The sequence below is a fragment of the Tamandua tetradactyla genome, chromosome 8 (assembly GCF_023851605.1).
Source record: "Tamandua tetradactyla isolate mTamTet1 chromosome 8, mTamTet1.pri, whole genome shotgun sequence".
NCBI lineage: Eukaryota > Metazoa > Chordata > Mammalia > Pilosa > Myrmecophagidae > Tamandua > Tamandua tetradactyla.
The window spans coordinates 25755257-25774254 of NC_135334.1; the positions used below are offsets into that span (position 1 = coordinate 25755257).

The following is an 18998-nucleotide window of genomic DNA, read 5'->3' on the forward strand; positions in this document are numbered from 1 at the left end:
ATTGGCAAAAGATTTCAATTTACAGTAAAACGTGAAATAAAACTTACATACATCAGTATGTAACATCTAAATGCATTTGTATTAAAGAGCTGTATCAGAACATCGACAGCTAACAACCAGGCTTTATTTTTTTTCTTTCCGCATGCTATTATGAATGAATGGTTTTAAGCATTCACCTTCATGTTTCATGTGCTTTGAACAGTGGAGACTGAGGACTCTTTCTGCCTCAATTGTATAGCGATAATGAAATGAAATGATTAGAGAATTGTACTTACAGTTTGATATATTCAAGCTATCCAAAGAAAAGAGAGAGAGATAGCAAGAGATTTGGCTCATGTTTTTTAAGAAATTCATCCTCAGTTCTTAAGTGTTTTGTTTATGTCCCTCGAGGAATGGAAAGAAAAACGATTTGTTTTTACTTGTAAGGCCTTACTCAGTTGCCCAATTCGGCAGAAGAACTGGACAGTGAGGACCTCTCAGGTAAGGGCTAGTCATTAGGTAAGGCGCTGCAGTGTCCAACCTGTGGGTGCTCTGTCCACTTCTACAAAATGGCCATTTGATTTGCTGAGCAATCAGTAGGTGGTTGTGGATTTTCAGACAGATTTTTCACTAACGCTCTTTCTTCCTCCCCATCTACCCACTTCTCTTCCATATGGTAGTATTTACATTTCATATTGGGGCCAGGGCTATTAATTCCATGGAGGGAAGTTAACCTGGGGTTATACTAAAGCCACTCTATGAGTATTTAGTGTCTTGAAATAATTTTTACATCCTAAATATGTGTTGACTCAAGAGAAATTTTGTCACGTAAGTTTAAAGGTGTTGGATTATGTGACAAGATCTGTTAAAAAGAAACAGAAACACATTGACCATCTACTTCTATGGAATAGACTAGAAAAACTCTCTTAGAGTTAGGGATGGGAAAGAGCAAGGAAGAAGGGGGAGTGGGGGCAGTTGTTTTGTCACACACCATGATGTAAACTAATTATCCACCTCAGACCTTTTTCACAGCACACTGAGCTCTTGCAAAAGTAGTTTTCATGCTTGATTCCAGGATTTAGGTGTTACTAATCCAGAATAAGAAGCATATCCTAAAAAGGAGGGAGGGAGGAGATTTAAAGTGGTCAGAGCTAAACAATTATATGAGCTCCCATGATGTTGTGGGACTTCTCTGCCAAAGAGCTACAGCTTCTTAAACATTTTCATCTGTAATTTCTGAATAAGTCAGTAATCAAGGTCCCTTCTTTATCATTGTCATGGAGATACTAAGGCATAGAATTGCACATGCTAACTCTATTCCATATTGCCCCTTCCTGGAGAGGCTTCACTGCAGCTCCTGTGAGTAGTTGGTTGTTGAGGTACAGACCTTAAAAGATTAAGTCTTTCAAAATTCAGTAGATTTATTGCCTCATGTGTGCTTCTGTCAGACCTCAGAGATGCCTTTAATTTTCTAAGTAGCACGGCCCAGGTTTGGCTCGGCTGTTGGATTTCTCCAGAATGTAAGCTCCACCAGGCCATGTTGCTTGCTTTTGTTCACTGCTGTAGGCCCAGCACCCGGCCGTGCTGTGATGTGGTAAGCACTCAACAGATACTTGTTGGATGAATAACAGAATCCCAAGGAACTTGGATACATCTATAGGAGGATAGTTAGCAAGAAAGATAGCTAGGCCACCAAGGGAGTGATTGTTTCATTATTGCCTCACTCGTATTTGTGGCATATTTAGAGAAGTTGTAAAAACATTAGCCTGATTTTCTTTTAAAATGACAGTAGATGAGTCCTTCTCCCTACTTAAAATATAATACTGAAAGTAAGTAATTTCTGCTTGCATTCCTGGTTGCAGATGGTCGCAGTTCTGATACTGACCCTAAATAAAATGATTCTGACACAGTGACCCTGGGCCATTGGATCTTCTCATCTCTCATTATTAAGAAAGGACAGACTTCCCGTGGGCTGGGTTGCTCCTGATCTCTCTTGGCTTATTAGCCAGGCAATGATCACTCAGATATGCAAAAGACAGTTTTCCCTCTTAAGGAAAATGTGACTGAATCAGCCATGCACCCCTTCCATCAGTATCATCAGTTAGGAATCCTCTGGGTCTCTCAGCTCTGCACCAGTTCTAACAATCACCCCTAAGTCAGGAACAATAAACCAACAACTGTTTGTGTTCATAATAATCCAGTTAAATTAATAATTAAGTTGTCCCCCTCCCTCAACTGCCTCCAGGAGCACTGCAGTCATTCATCGCTCAGGAGCCGTGAGTCATGTAGAACACTGATGAACTACCAGGCTGGGCTGGGCCGCCTTTGCATCTGGTTTGATGAACTAATCAAAAACTGATTAGCACCTTTGTTCAAAGGGGATGCTGATTAATCAATTACTATTGATTGTGAGCTTGGCTTCCCTCGGCAGCAGAGACATCCGAAGGAAAAAAAAAACAACCAATAAAAATTGAGCAGCTGTCATAGTGTTTAAATTTATTAAAACAAAATACATTATTTTTTATGAAGCTGTCTTGAAATGGGTCACTGAAGGGGAGCATATTGATTGAGAAAGGATGAACTTCTCAAGTTTCTGTAGCCTAGAGACTGAATTCAATTATAATACAAGACAAACAGGTTAACACCCGTCTTAAATAGTCCATCAATAAATTAGAGTAGGTGTTGCACATTTAATGCTAAACTGTGGTAATGAATAATATTACCATCCATTCCCTGCTGCATTTGTGTAGAAATTTCATCCTTTCTGTATTATGGATCAATGTTCCATACCAAATTTCCTTCCAAATAATGACGATCTGTTCTCTTTTCATCCCCTCCTGCCCCCTGCCCCCACTCGCTGGTGCTGCCTCAGTTAATAACATTTCCATAAGCAACATATGGTGCTTCATCCTCACCCAGCAAAGCAAGTTGCCCAGCTGATCCTCCTCTTTAATCTGCATTAAAAAACTGTGCTTGTGTGTAGTTCAGTGATTTAATTATTGGCAGACCTGGGGAGCTTATCCACTTCTACTCTGAACGCTTTCATTTACTTTTTGGGTGTTAACTTTATTGATGATGGATCCACAAGAGTTCTGAATTGTTTTATCAATTACATCTGCCGTTGCTTGGTGACAGCTGGTGGTTATTGCCACCCATGTGGAATAGAATGGCTTTAAGCATATTTATCCCTCTATTTTAAAACTTTTAAAAAATGACTCCAACTGTCTCTCTCCCTTCAGCAGTGGAAGGGCCTTCGGGAACTTTGTAGTGGAGTGGGGTGGTAAATATACAGAGTGCCAGAGAATGGCCCTCCAGCATGATCAAAGCCATCCATCAGTCTTCTGCTCTGGAAGCAAAAGCACTGACAAGAAATTCCAGAGCTGTCATGCTTCCCCGAGACCTGTTTTCAACTCATGCCCTATGAACTAGAAAGCAATCTGGAAAAATCCTACATTTCCCTCACAATCCACAGAAACTTGTGGGGGGAGGTCAAATTCTAAAATGGCTTTGAGAACTCTGCCTAGATATTACTGAGGAATCTTGTCTCCTAAATGGATTACAAATATGGGCTCAACCTATAGTGTAAATTTAGATAATGGAAACACAAAAAAAGACTTTGAACCCAGACTATCAGTTCTGGGATGAGATATATGGCCATCTGGATGCTCTGGGTATCCTAAAAGTCTGGCTGAATTTGCTGGAAATGTATGAGAAACTGTCAATCAATGTAACATTTTGGGGGACTCTTTCCTTACTGACCTACATATAGAATGGTGGCCCAGATTTGGCAAACAAGCTACTTCATCTCCCTGGGTAGAATAAAAACAACAATAATGATAGTAAAGAAAACAGCAAAAACCAGCTGGGCTGTGTAAATGCATTCAAGGTCTGTTCATGGCCCAGAAATCTAAAGTGTGGTATTCAGCTTGTATTTGTATGTACTTTACAGCTTAGAAAGCTCTTTCACTCATATTATTTATCTCATTTGATCTTTATTCATTCAACAATCATTTGTGAGCACCTTGGGTGTGCTGGGCGGTGGGCTGGGCAGTAGGGGTGCAGCAGTGGACAAGCATAGCCAGGAGCTGGAGCTGCTGGGGTGTCACATGCCAGCTCCATGCCCCTTAGAGTTAGGTTCTAGTTAGGGAGATTGACTCAAAACACAGGGTGATTTCAGACAGTTACAGTTACAAATGCTGTGCAAGAAATAAAGCTAGACAAAAGGAAAGGGAGTGACCAAGGGCCCAGAATTTACTTTGGAAAAGCCCATCCAGGAAGGCCGTTGGGGCAGAGGAAGACCTGCATGAGAGTGAGCCAACCACAGGCAGATTTTCATGAAAATCCTATGAGATTTATTAGGGAAGGTTGTTAGTTTTAGAAATGAGGAAACTGGGTCTCAGGAGGTTGAGTGATTAACTTGGGAAGTGGAAGTCAGAATTTGAACACAGGCATTTCTGCCTCTAATGAGCTAGAGGCCTTTGTTTAACATGGCCATCCTTTCCCTATGAAATCCACAGCTTCCTTTGCTCTGGAATCACCTTTCTTGGGAATCCTTTTCAACTCAATTTGTGCACTCAGGGAATAAAGGAGGAAAAGGCAGACTCTGTAGTTCATTGGTCATAGAGTCACACGGGCTGACTGCCTGGAAACATTTCTTTCCACTATTGAATCAAGCCCTGTCCCCTTCAAAGAAGACCCAAACTCTGCTGTTTTCAGAGCTGCTTGTCCCCAGTGACTTTCCTAAATTATGGTATCAGTTGCCCCCTTAAACGTTCCTAAGTCCACAGGCAGGTGCTAGTTCAGAAGGGGTTAAAACATGAAGATTCCCTTACTTTAAAACAGTTTAGTATAAGGCAGCCCACTAAAAAACTGTTTTGGTCCATGCCAGCTTGTTCATGGCTTTCCCACAAAGAGACTTTGAACTTCACGGCATCGCTGATCTTTCACATAATCCAACATGTGACTTTTTTCCCCTCCTGGGGAGGAAGGAGAGCATCAAATAGAGGCTTTTCCCACAAGCTCAAAAGGGAGGCAGGCCACAACGCAAAGTGTAAACTCCACCTCTACAGGTTGGACACTGCTTTGGGGTGACTTCACCATATTCATTGGTCCATCCTCCTCACACCCCCAAATGCCTGAGGTCCACTGAAGCATCTTTCTCCAGAGAGAGATTCTAGTGGGCAATATGTGTGTGGAATTACTTTACAACTCTGCCCTCTTTATCAGATGTATACTTCCTTAAGGAAAACTCTGGTATCATCCTCAGTGTCTTCCTGCTGCTTAAAATTGGAAGCAGTCACATTTCTAAGTCCTTCTTATCAGATGAGTAGAAGGGACTCATAAGCCTACCTTTTGGTCTCTCTGGTGATGGTAAATGCCTTGGGAGAATTTGCATGCTGTTGCATCGACATCATTTCCACTGTTGGTTAAATTAACTAAATCAAGGAGCTTGAGAGGAAAAAAAGTCAACATTAAAAAAAACAGCAACACGTAGTTGCTCACATTTAGTTAATAACATGTATTTTATATCATGATACTCAAATGGTATACCTGAATCATAACTTGGACTAGATGGCCTCCTGCTGCCACCCCCACATGCCTTGTCCACCTCAGAGGAAGCTAGGTCATCAGTTATACGGTGTCCATTCTGTATAAATGAAAAGAAAGGGCTTGGTGACTTCAACTCAGCAAGTATTTCTTGGGCACCTTACTTAATATCTGTAAACAATGCTGAATATGCAGCCTTACCCGCACCCCCAAAGAACTGATAAACTGTTTACCTCAGGTCTTCAATAAAAGGTGGGACAAAGCCCTTCCTTGGGCTTTAATGCAGTAAATTTAAATTTGGAAAACATTTATCTAGTACCTCAGGTTTGCTGAGCTCTGAGCCAGATATCCATTTTCATATTCAGCAACACAGTGATGCCTCGAAGCAATCCACACACATGTACAATTGTGCTACGCAGTGTCTCAGAGCGGCAGGGTGACCTGCCTGAAGTCACAGATAAGGAGTGAAGCCCAGCTTTAACTTTGGTCTGACTGCAAGTCCAGGGCACTTTCCACTGGGCCAAGCAGGAGGAAGAGATCCTGACTCTTTCTGCATCCCCTGTTTGCACCTGTTTCCAGAGGATAGCTGGAGGCAGTAATGGTCATGGCTGTCTTAGGAGAGAGTCCTGATCACAGAAACAGCTAAAATCAAAATCTATGTACAGTACTTCTAATTTAAATAAATGCATATTGAGCTCTGGGTGGCACGATGATGATCACTGCAGTTTTCCTTTAAGTAGCTTAACATAGTTACTTTGAAATGTGAGTATAGTTGCAGTTACAGTGCTGAAATTAAATGCAGCTGAAACGTAGTACTAGTCGCCTGGGATGCTGTATAGGAATCTTCATGATTTCCTTTCCTTACATTTATTCCTTCCCTCCCATTTTCCAAGAAGATCGAAAAGAAAGGTTATGCTGCATAGAGGCTAGTGTGCTCCATTATATATTAACATCTTAATGGGAAAGCTGTGCATGTACTGTATACATTTACTACTCTCTGACAAGAGGGAATTAAATGTCAGAAGGATTTGTAGCATCTATAATTGAATTGGTGCTGAGAAAAGCAAATCTTAAAGAAGAATAACATATTAGGATTAGCAAATAATGTGGCGTTTTGTCAGCGCATGCCATTCAGTTTGTTCCCCTTCAGTAATAAAGTTGTGCTTTTTAAAATGCACACTTATTTTTGTTGCCATAGACGGGCACTACAATAGGCAATGAGAATGAGTAGTAACATTTTTCAGACGGTGCCAGGTTTTCTTTTTTGAGGTCAGATTTTGTTTTCGCCTCGGATTTGGAAAATCCACTGTCAGGCTTTTTACTTCTTTCTGGTAAGAAGTAGCAGATGACATCATAGTCATTTAGCTTTCTCTGAAATAAACTAATCCCTATAGCCCTTGGAAGCTGGAGGCAGCATTTCCATTATAAACATGTAAGTTTTTTGTTAAACTGACTTGGTCAGAAAAACTTCAGCCCAGGAAAGGGACTAAAACTAAACTGAGTAACAAAAGGTTGCAAAAATGCAACAATTCTGTTTCTCTGGGCATTTGTGGAGACAAGAATTGCAGAAGGTTGAACATCTGAATTGTCCAATAAATGGAAGTAGGAGAATGAATATCATTAAAACCTCTCTAAGTATTAATTTTTTAAATGAGACCTTAAGTATTTTATAACCTATGAAAAGTGCAGATATGTGCATGGAAGGGAGTCTGTGACTCTCCAAGTTTGCTAAACAAGCCAGGGATATTTTGAAAATGTTGAAGTAAGCCAATTCAGTGTGGTTGTCACACCCTGTGCCTTATATTACCGTCCATTACCGTATCACACTTAAGCTGCTCCAGAAATAGAAAACGGTACCCCTTTGGAAAAGGGACTAAGCTCAGACTTTATGCAGCTTTGGGCTCCAAGATTGATAGGCTGCAGAAAGTGATGTTTCTGCTTAGTGATTTCCTCTGCAAAAGTCCCTACTTGCCAGGAGCTTGTCTAGGATTTGCTGACCATTCCATGGTTTTCCATGGATCCCTGCCTTTGGCAACAGAGTCTCCCATGCTTATTGCAGATCCATGATGATGGCATTTGCATGGCAGTTAATGTTACAGGTCTCATGCCAGTAGTAAAGTAGCCATAGAAACCAGGATCTGTCTGTTTAACATGGAGTGCTACATTAAGGATGACTGGCAAGTAATTGAGGAATGAAAGCAAGTAGAGAAAGAGGAGTCTCCTAGAGGAAGAGGAATGGAGACTAAGTTCCAACTAGGAACCACCTTTCTTGTCAGGCCCTGGGAGCAACCGCCTTCAGAACCCCTCCTTCATCTTGTCCATGAGGAATGGGTTGGACCAAGTCAACCAGTCCAAGCAAAGAAATCTGAGCAGTTTGGGGCACCATTATCAGGAATTTATTTGAATTTTTTGTCCTTGAAATTTCAAGGATGTTAAAGTCAGCCCAGAGTGGTTGAAGCTGTGACCCAAGCAATAGCCAACTTAACATTCTGCAAGCAGCTCATAAATTCTCACCTGGTGCCAAGTTGTTCCAGCTTTTTGCCAAAAGAAAAGCTAACTTACGAATACTAAATAGCTCATGATTTATCTGTCCTTAAAGAAACTTAGGTCACACTTAGAGTCGAAGAGATGGCCACAGAATGTGACAATACAGGCAGGAAGGATTGCAACGTGCTTATGAGCTATGAGGAGCACCTCCCAACATCTACAACATGCACCTAAAATTCAGACTCACTAAATGACTAGCCTAATTTGCTTGAAGTCACGTGAAATAATTTGTATGCGATTCTTATCTGCAGCTGTGCTGTGTTACCCAAACTTGCTTGGTTTTTCAAGGCTAGAAGAACTTTTATGTGTAAGCATACACCAAGCAGAAACACGCTTTTCTTTTCAGGGTAATGGGACAAAGCTTAGTCAAGAACAAGAAAGCACTACCTTCTAAACCAAGGAGACGTCCATTTGCCTGAGGATCGGACATCTGTTTAAGTGCTTTAGGCCCACATGTTTATCTTCCAGTTTAGAAGGTGGGGGTAGTTGTAGAGTCTGACTCTGGCCACCGTCTTAGGCTTGTTTCAAAAGGGAGCCAGAAACCTGGAGAGGATATCCCCAGGAAAGCAGGCAATTCATGGGCCTGAGTGAAAGGCTCTGTACCTTAAGAGGAGCAAGACCTTTGGTTGATGGAAAAAACAATAGACATTCCCAAATTTTTACTCAGAAACCATTTCTCAAGGAACTGGTCAGAGCTCCTGCCTTGTGAGCAGCATAGGAAAAGTCAGGCAGCCAAGGGGTTTTGTCAGAGCCATGCTCCTTTTGATAGTCTAGGTTTCCTGAAGCTTCCAGATTGGCATCCTACTCCATCAGCCCATTTCCTCTTTGCGTATTGGCTTGTGCTATCACTTCATATCATGAGTAAGGACAGTACAGCATGCAGGTACAGGCAGTTCTCATCCAGTTGCAGGTAACTAGCTCTTCCCATCTCCCCCTTCCTTGGGCCAACCAAAAGCACCATCAAAACTCACCCACCCACCCCACATGTGGAAACAAAAAGGAAGAAGTAAGATGAGTCTGGAAACAGCACTGTTCCTCACAGAGGAGGGCAAACCATGACAGAGGCTCTAGTGAGCAGGCTCAAATCTTAATATCTCCCATAGTAAACCCAGGAGGTGGGAGTGGGGGGCGGGAAGAGGTGGGAAGAGTTCATATCTGGAAGGGTTCCCTGTAAATTAAACAGGTAGCTTCTGTGTCCATCTGTAGTAATTGAAGGCAGGAAAAATGTCTCAGTGATTAACTGGTAGTAGTAAACTTTCTGATGAAAGTGAGTATCAGAAGATAGCTGGAGAGATTACTCTTATGAATGAGTATTTGTAAAATATGTATGTCCTTGAGGGTGGGGACAGTAACTAGAACCTAGCTCTTTAATTTGGGCTAAGTGCAGGGAAAAAAAAATAGCAGCACTGAGCATATTGAATTCTAAGTTCAGGGGAAGCAAAAGCCAAATGAATAGTTTTGACTCAAGAAATTAATCCCACAGACAGATGCCCTATGAGGTATTTTGGTTTTTATGGGTTTGCTTTCTCTTCTTTGGCTTCTAGAGTGTTGGCAGTCTTTTAACAATAGGCATGCAAGAGTGACTTCCCCCAAATGGGCTAAATCTGTGCCTGGAACAACTTCTCAAAGTGCTTCTCTGTTCTCAGTCTTCCCAGACGGGCCCTTTCTTCACCTCTTGCCTCTTTCCCTTCTCTTCAGTATCTGCTATCACTTTATCTTCCTCACCCGGTCCAGGGACAGACTTAGTTGAAAGGCATCATTTTCAATAGGCCTGAAGCTCATGGCAATCGGAGATTATTAATTCTCATTCCCATAAGATCCCTTCTTTTCACGGCTTCCTGATGAAAACACCATTTGCTGGCTTTTCTGTTACTTTTGCCCCCCCCATCCCCTGAACAATTCTGAATTTGTTCAATGGGGACAAGAGTCCCCAGCGGATAAGCCCACTCCTCCAGTCGACCCCTGGGTCCAGCAATGTCCGGCAGCATCCCACGGGGAATACTCCCTCCAACAAGCTCTGTTGTCTTTAAAAGAAACAAAAAGTTTCTACAACTGAGTTTTGCCTTGTTGAGATGACTTCCAAGACAGTGGAGGCCGCAGCATCTGCAATCGGCCACACTTTCAGCCGAGGGGGGAGATTCCTCTCCTCCACGTGTCAAGTTGAGCTGATTAGACATGCTGCTGGGGGGCTCGCACGTCACCGAGCGGAGCACCAGCTGGCTGCAGTGCGCTCTGCCTCCAACCCAGGCCCATTCTGCAAATCAGCTCCCACCTTCCGGGTGGCCTGGGCAACCTGCTGCTGCCTCTGATTTGGGATTTTTGTTTGGGTTTGGTTTTTGTTTGTTTGTTGGGATGGTTTTTGTTTTTGTTTTTGTTTTTGTTTAGTCCTTCCAAAGGCAGCTTAATGAAAGACTTTAAATGCTTCATTTTTAAAATTTAAACTCTTTTAATTAAAGCACTTTTCATGGAAGCCTTGGTCACGAGTTATTTCCCCACATCCTCCAGTACTTAATCTCAGAGCAGAATTGGAAATATCGATAGAAAGTGTAAATCATGCCCTCCTGCTGAAAGCGTTGTATCAGGTTTCGGCTCAAAAGAGCACCATTACCTTTAGCTGTCACGGATCTGTACACTTGATCGATAAACTTCAAATATTATTAGAGGTGGAGGCTTCAGAGATTTGCTCTGTTCTTTGGAGAGAGACAGAGATAAATCTTTCTTAAAAATTGACTTGAATTTGCACTCTCAGTCTTCCTGGTGAAATGCATTTCTCTTAGGCGTCCAGCAACTGCAAGGGGGACAGATTTATAGGCCATGTGCTTCTTGTACTGAAAGATTTAAATGGTAAATCCTTCACATATGACTTCACAAATCATGTAAAGTTAAAAGATTTTTACCGTTTCTGTTGCTGCTGTGCTTAAATTGTAAGGTACAGCTAGTAAATCATTTTAATGGAGGTGTCGTACTTGACTCAATAAAAAAAAAAGACAATGGTTTAGCTTCCATTCCAAAATGTTAATGTATTAATCAACAGGAGAATAATTGTTTTTTACTACATTATAAATCTCGGGTGCCATTAGGATTTCAGCAAGGGGTGATGTAGCCACATTCCTAAATTAAAATTGTTTACACTGCCATACGTCCATTCTACATCGCCATAGCTCATTCTGGGTTCATTTTGGAGTTGTTCCACAGCCAAACATGTCATTGCTCAGTCGGAAGAAGACATCCTGAGGGAGTGATGCTTATAAAAGAAAATTAATTGCATTGTGAGGTGTTAAATAAATAAAATAAAAACTGTCTGTGGCAATGTACGATTATTCCTTGCTGTCGTTTTTGAAATAGGTTTTTAGGTTTTAGATTGAGGCTTACTCCCTCGTACATCCTAAATGCAGCAGGCATGTCGCTTGTCTTTAGTCTTATAATCCTTGTTTTATCTCTAGGCAACCACGGCTTTTGAGCTCCTTCTATGAATATCCCTTCGAGGGAGTAAGTCACGGGGTGTCTATAGAAAGGTGCCATTCAGAACGCCCCTTAAATCGTGGGGTGGCCTCGTTAATTAAGGTCTGCAACTACGTATAGATGGCGTGAACGCTGAGACTAGGTCAGGACCGGGTAGATTTCTTCCCTCCCCACCTCCCTGAGCTTGCTCTCCTTACATTAGTCCTCCTGTGCTGCTTAAAGTGGAATTGCCTCATGGGGAGAACAGATCAGCTCAGCACTGGACAGGTCAGTCTGTCCCGCTCTGTGGAAGTTGGTCCACCTCGACTGTTCTCTCCGACTCCTCCATTAAAAGGAGAAGTTGCCCTTCTGACCCTGGAGGCAGTGTCACCAGGGCTCCTGGTGTCTTGTGATAAGCTCGACATCCTTCTCCTCTTCTGATCTCCACAGATTCCCGAGCAGGAGAAGAAGGCTCCATCCGGGCGGTGGATCACGCCGTGATCGGCGGCGTCGTGGCGGTGGTGGTGTTCGCCATGCTGTGCTTGCTCATCATTCTGGGCCGCTACTTTGCCAGGCATAAAGGTAAGCGGGCGCTTTGGGCAGCAGGAGGCCTCGGGTCACCACAGCCCCTGTGTGTGGGGACTTTGGAAAGTTGCCCTGGTTAGGGAGTTTGGTCAACATGGCCACACGTTCTGTTCAATTCCTGAAACCGGGAGAGAACAAACCAGAAATCTTAGCAGCAACTGATTAGATCTCTGGGAGTTGATGAGTCAGGATTTTTTTCTCTCAGTATAAAGCTTTCTAGATTTGTTATTCTGCAAACCCACAGATGGGGATAAAGTTGAAGATGATAAAGTCGGGGCTGGTAGGAGAGGTGTGGTGTGCCACCCACAGAGATGAATCTAGGGAAAGCATACCCACATTCTACTGTCTCCAGAAGGCAGGCAGACTAGCACCGCTCCCTGGCCCCGAACTCTATAAGCTGGTCACGGCAGCAAGAATGCCTCCTTGGTTTCATGTGCCCAGGTTAAAGGAACTCCTTTGGCTTAAAAGCCACATAAATATGTATTTTTTAAATCATCGGTGCAATTGATTTAAATTGCCATTAATCACCACTTCTCAGCTGTGCAGTCTGGATGGGCAATCACCGTTCCCAACGCTCCTCCTCCCTGCCCCATGCTGCTCTCATCCTCTCCTCGCCCTTTGGTAATTTATGCGTCCTTTCCTTTGTCAGCCCTTGTCTTGCTCAGATGTTTTGCTCAAGCCCTGTGCAAGGAGCTTGGGGGACTTTCATACTTCCTAGTGTTCTAGGCTCTTGCATACTGCTTGGCTTTAGAACTTGGGTTTGGGGAAGGTTTCTTGTCGTGATGAGGCCTAATATACTTGACAGCTGCCTTTAGGATACCCAGTGCCCATCTCAAGCATAAAACCATTTGAGACTCTCAGAGTTGTCTGTGCCTCATCCCCTGCCCGCATGCAGGAAGCAGTCTGCTTGAGGCGAGAACTGCGGGGCTCTCAGCATTTAGCTTGGTCAGCTAGGAAGGTAAGGCTGGGGACCAGGGCAGAAGTCTGAGCAACAGCTGTGGAGGATGGTCAAGACGCATGTGCATCGTTCCACAGGGGAAAGAAGGGTCCAGGAGGAAAACACTGGACCACCTGCTTTCGCAGATTTGTCACTTTGAAAACGTATCGAATGTCTCAGCCTGGTTTTTGAAAAGAATCTGTAAGAATGCAGTATATATAATGGAAGGAGGCTTTTTTTACTTATGATAAGACAAGTGTAAGCTCTACCTATATACCATAATGAGGTGCAGCTTGGTGATGAGAGTGTCCCCAACTTTGTAATGTTCTGTTTGTTGCCAATTAGCAAATCCATGAATCTGGGTCCAGGTTAGAAATACTTTATGAGAGGAAACCACTTGTCATTGAGACAGATCCTAAGCCTTGATTTAACAACTGTTACCATGTAAAATTCTTTTCTCCATCTGGAATTCCACTCTGAAATGGAAGGCATGAGAAAACCAAACATACTCATGCAAGTTGAAGCACATTCTCACTGATGGGTAGGCAGTCAGAATTCACGAAGACCGGAGTCTCTGGTTCACGTAAACGATTTGAGATGACAACAGAAGCATCATCAGGGCCCTAATTCATTTATTGGCTAATTGCTCCTCCTTGCTTTGGTCTTTAACCATGTACGTGCACATGTCTGGTCATTGGTCCTGGGTGTTCACTGTTTACACGTTAGGCAGCAGCTCTCCAGCTTTCTGCATTTTTAGCTCCCACTCATGTCTTCTTCTGCTGACATCCTCTGGTCATAATCACTGCTCTAATGTCTCATTTGCTGAATTATATCGCAGCGGTTCAGTTGGAGTGGTGCCTTTGGAACCCCCGGATCCCCATTTGTTTCACCCACCTCCCTCTCTTCTTCCAATTGTTTTTTCCCCTCTGCTGCCTGCACACCACTTCGGCTGATGATGGCCATAAAGCAAGTTGCCATCTCTGTACCACTTTACACAGCGGCCATCAGACAGTCACGGTGCTTTACCCCTTCATCTTTCAGGTACATACTTCACTCATGAAGCCAAAGGAGCCGATGACGCAGCAGACGCAGACACAGCTATAATCAATGCAGAAGGAGGACAGAACAACTCTGAAGAAAAGAAAGAGTACTTCATCTAGATCAGCCTTTTTATTTCAATGAGGTGTCCAACTGGCCCTATTTAGACGATAAAGAGACAGTGATGTTGGAACTTGCCAGAAATTCGTGTGTTTTTTTATGAATGGGAGGAAAGGTGTGAGACTGGGAAGGCTTGGGATTTGCTGTGTAAAAGAAAAATGTTCTTTGAAAAGTACACTCTGCTGTTTGACACCTCTTTTTTTTTTTGGTTTGTTGGTTTGTTTAAATTTTTATTTCTTCCTGCCAAGTCAAACCTGGATACTTGGATTTAGTTTAGGTAGACTGCAGAAAATTCTGTGCCTTGTTTTTTGTTTGTTGTGTTTTACTTTTTTCCTTTTTTCCCCCCTCCTCTGTGTACATTTATTTCTCCTCCCCCCGCCAAAAAAATTGGAATGTTTCCAAAATCTCCCATTTTGGAATTTGCCTGCTGGAATTCCTTGGAGTTTTTCCTACCCATTTTGTTATTCTTTTTACTTCCTTTTGTTTGTTTTTGAAATAACTGCGTTCTGTTCAAACTTCAGTTTCATAAAAGGAGAACCAGCACAGTTTAGATTTCATAGTTCAGAATTTAGTGTATCCATAATGCATTCTTCTCTGTTGTCGTAAAGATTTGGGTGAACAAACAATGAGAACTCTTTGCTGCTGCCCATGTTTCAAATACTTAGAGCAGTGAAGATTAGAAAATTAGACTGTGATTCAGAAAATGTTCTGTTTGCTGTGGAACTACATTACTGTACAGGGTTATCTGCAAGTGAGGTGTGTCACAATGAGGTTGAATCTGTCTTTAATTCCGTATCTGTAGACGGCTCAGTATAGTTACCCCACACTGTACAGGAAGGTTTGGGGCGGAAAGGGCACCTCCTTTTTCAGTGCCCTAAACAGACCCGACAGGTGAGGTCTATTCCTTTTTATGTAAGTGGACAAATTTGAGTTGCCACAGGAGGGGAAGTAGAGAGGGGGGGAAAGATTGTTCTGCTCTGGTTATTTCTGTTCCAAACGATTCCATCCACCTTTCCCAATCGGCCTTACTTCTCACTAATTTGTAGGAAAAAGCAAGTCCATGTGGCGTGTGACTGACTGAACGGGACAGGTTTGTTGGTTTTGTTTTTTTTTTTTCCCTTTGTGCTTAGTTCGGAAGGCAGTAGGATGCGGCCTGCATGTACTGTATATTACAGATATTTGTCATGCTGGGATTTCCAACTCGAATCTGTGTGAAACTTTCATTCCTTCAGATTTGGTTTGACAAAGGCAGGAGGCACAAAAAAAGGGCCAGTATTGTTCTCATACTGGTCTGCTGTGGATCTCAGTTCTCGAAAGGTCAGAGCAGAGGTGGAAAAACAGCATGTAGGGATTTTCAGTTACTTAATCAAAACTCAAATGTGAGTGTTTTTATCTTTTTACCTTTCATACACTAGCCTTGGCCTCTTTCCTCAGCCTTAAGAACCATCTGCCAAAAAATTACTGATCCTCGCATGATGGCAGCCATAATGCACAGCTACTAAAAATAAGTTCCCGTGAACATACCTTAGACGGGGAGCCTTGGGAAAACGTAGAGGAGTCCAGTTACCATTTCCATTTTTCTAAAGAAGTTGTGGGGATTTTCACTGAGACATCTAGGAAATCTAGAAGTAGTCCTGAAGGACGAAAACTAAACTCTTACCATATGTTTTGGTAAGGCTCCAGACTCCATATAACAGTCCCTATGGAAAGATGGCATCAAAAGATATAAAGCTATCTATCTATATATATATATAAATATATATTATATAACATTTTCAGTGAGTAATTTTGGATTTTGCAAGGTGCATTTTTACTATTGTTACATTACGTGGAAAACTTACACTGATTTATTTAAGGGGAAAAAAGTGTCAACTCTTTGTTATTTGAAAGCGTGTTTATTTTTCTTGTCTTTATTTTGACCTTTGATAGAACCATTGCAATACGGGGGCCTTTTGGGAACGGACTGGTATGTAAAAGAAATTCCATTATCGAGCAGCATTTTGTTTACCCCTCTCCTATCCCTAGGCAGTTAACCAAGACAAAAAGCCACCACCAACATCCCATTTTCAATGAATTTTATAACGTGCAGCTCTATTCCGAGCCCTTAAGCACCGTTCTGAACATAGTGTAACCACATCGAAGGGTGAGAGCCATTTAGCATGTTGTCGGAAGGTTTTTTATTTTTTTCCAGTGCTTTTTAGGGAAAAAAACAAAGACAAATAAACAAAAAAAACCCTAGCATTGCTCATGAAATTGGCATCTCATTTTTGGGACGTCCCATCTTCCTATTTTGAAACGTGTACAGTAGTGCAGTGTTCCTTCTGTAATTTTATGGCTTACAATGTTGACATGTCTCAGGTTCATGTGTTTTGATTGGTGTTTTCCGTCTCAGGTAGATTGCAAAGTGTAGGCCCCACACATTGGAAAAAAAATTAATAAAACAAAGCAAAAACAGGAAATTACGGATTTTAGTTGTATATTGGTTTATGTATTTTTTCTTAAGTATACAGTGCACTGTTTGAAATGTATTGTTGAGTATTACTTTGTACAGGTTGATCACTTTTTTTAGAGTGAAGAAAGAACAAACTTGTTTTTTGTGTTTTTTTTTTTTTTAAGGAATATAAAATAATGAAGGATGTATAATTGATGCCAAATAAGCTTGTTCTTTAGTCACACCGACGTCTGATTTTTCCCTTTAGGCCAGTTCTGTTTTTAAGGTGTACATGGACAATGTTACAGTGTAAGAAACTCCATATCCATATGTTCCCATTCGCATTTTGTATTGGTTCATGTATACCATTTTTACAAAAAAAAAACAAAAAAAAAAACAGAAAAAAAAGAAGTACTATAAAATATCTGTCTTCTTAATAAAAAAAATTAATGTTACAAAGTGATCCTTTAATCGCATCATGGACTTCTTACGAGCACAGCGTACGAGAAGAGATGTGTCTCTGGGCCTGGCTTCCTCCTTCAGGACCTTGCGTGGGGCTGAGCACAGGGGGCAGTAGATGTAGGAGGTGTGGCTGTCGGGGTTTCTTTGAACTGCTTTCTCTCTCCTCCTCTGCTCATCCTCCCTGCCCGTGTTCTCTCCTCCCCTCTCAGCGGACAGGTGGGCCAGGCGCTTTGGCTGAGTCTGGGCTCCTCAGCGTGGACTCAGCGATTTGTGCAGGTGTGCGGGATGCAGCGGTGGCCACCTGGGGACAGGCCCCGCCCACGAAGCTGCCTCTAGCCCTGCCCCCTCCCCCTTCCACCCCCCACCCCCACCAACTCTCCTGTGTTTGGCTGCTCCACCTGTCTCTTCCTTTGGGATTTCGTGTCTTAACAATTCACTCTGCCTTCTTCATTCGAAGTTCTCTCTCCTTTAACACAAAGAAGACGTGCTCTGCGGAGGCCTGGCTCGGCAGACTGCAGAGATTGTTTTCACTTACTGTTTAGGTGGCTGGGACTTTCAGACCCAGGCGGACAGCAGGGTTCGGTCTGTTGTTGTCCTCCTTGCCTTGCAGGCTAAAGTGGTGACTGCTCATAAGCGTTCAGCCTCCAAAGTGCCCTTTCACCAGCATTCACCCAGCTGTGGTTGAGTTCCCCTTTCCCCTCTCAGTCAGCTCATGGGAAAAGCTCAGCAGTAAAAGAAAAGGTAAGCTGCAGAAAAGCTGGGGGCTGTGAACTTCATTTCAGCCACTTGCATCCTGGCCTGGCCTCTTACCCTGTCTCTGTAATCAGATATGCGATTATTGAGCACCAGCTGCATGGCCGGCATTGCGAGAGATGCAGAGAAGTACAAAGGTGGGCTCTGGAGGCAAATGGGGCCATCAGTCATGCCCAAGTGAAAACAGATGACCCTGTGCCAGACACCCAGGATAGAGTTAAGGAGGCCAGAGAGTACAGTGGGAATTTCTTGGAGAAGGGGATTGGTGAAGGCCAGCAAGTCTGACAGCTTCATGGGGAGCTAAGACCCCAGATGGCTCTTAAAGAATGGTTTAGTGGAAAGAGACTGAGTTAAAGGTGCAGAGGAAAATAAGCCCAGCTAGCCTGCTGGTTTGTATTGGAGAATAAAGTGAAATTGAACTGGGAATATAGGGCAGGTTCATTCTTACAGTTCTACTCAAAATCCAGGCAGAGGCGTCTAGATTTCCGTGACTTCTCCCAATCTCTGTCAGAGAGCAAGGAACAATGAGGAACACAAAGTCCTCATATTTATATAAAAAGACCACTATAAGCCATATAAGGGTAGAGAGCAAGAGCACAGGCCAGTGTGAGACTGCGGGGTTCAAATCCCTGCTCTGCCACCTCCTAATTGTGAAGCTTTGGACGAAATGCCCAGCCAGGGATCACCCCAACCTTAAAGGGTTGTTACGAGTTAAATGAGAGAGAAACTGAAAGTGCTTAGCAAAGGAAAGTGCCCGACCCAAAGTGCTCATTATGTGTGTGTTAGTCATAATACCGGATAGAGGCAAATGGTGATTAAAAAAGACAATGGTGGGGCGGGCCACGGAGGCTCAGCAGGCAGAGCTCAGCGACCCAGGTTTCGGTTCCGGCACCTGCCCGTGTGGGGTGGGGGGGGTGGGGGGGTGGGAATAGTTACCTGTGGCTGCCAAGCAGTGGACTCCTTCCTGCATGTATCTGCACCATGCCTTTTGAACCCTCCCTCAGCATTCATTAGTAAGTTACTCCACAATGTGTGGTACCCATCACGTTTTAGCGTCCCTCCCCGCCCCCCTTGTTTGTAGCATGTGGTCTCAGATTCAGTTTTAACCTACAGAAAAGGGGTCCATGAAATTCACTGTGCTAAGGCAGAAGGGAGGGT

General features: G+C 43.0%; 1 protein-coding gene across 9 annotated transcripts in view; it reads left to right on the top strand.

The window, feature by feature from the left end:
• Positions 1-14267, top strand: part of CADM1 (cell adhesion molecule 1) — a 360723-nt gene extending 346456 nt beyond the window's left edge. For 5 of the 9 annotated variants that reach the window (XM_077112838.1, XM_077112841.1, XM_077112843.1 and 2 more), the window contains 3 exons: positions 427-480; positions 11965-12096; positions 14078-14267. In XM_077112838.1, the coding sequence (XP_076968953.1) occupies positions 427-480; positions 11965-12096; positions 14078-14196 (305 nt within the window). In that variant the 3' untranslated portion in view covers positions 14197-14267. The remainder of the gene's footprint in view (positions 1-426; positions 481-11964; positions 12097-14077) is intronic. The other 4 variants (XM_077112840.1, XM_077112842.1, XM_077112847.1 and 1 more) reach the window with 1 other exon arrangement.
• The last annotated feature ends 4731 nt before the right edge of the window (positions 14268-18998 follow it).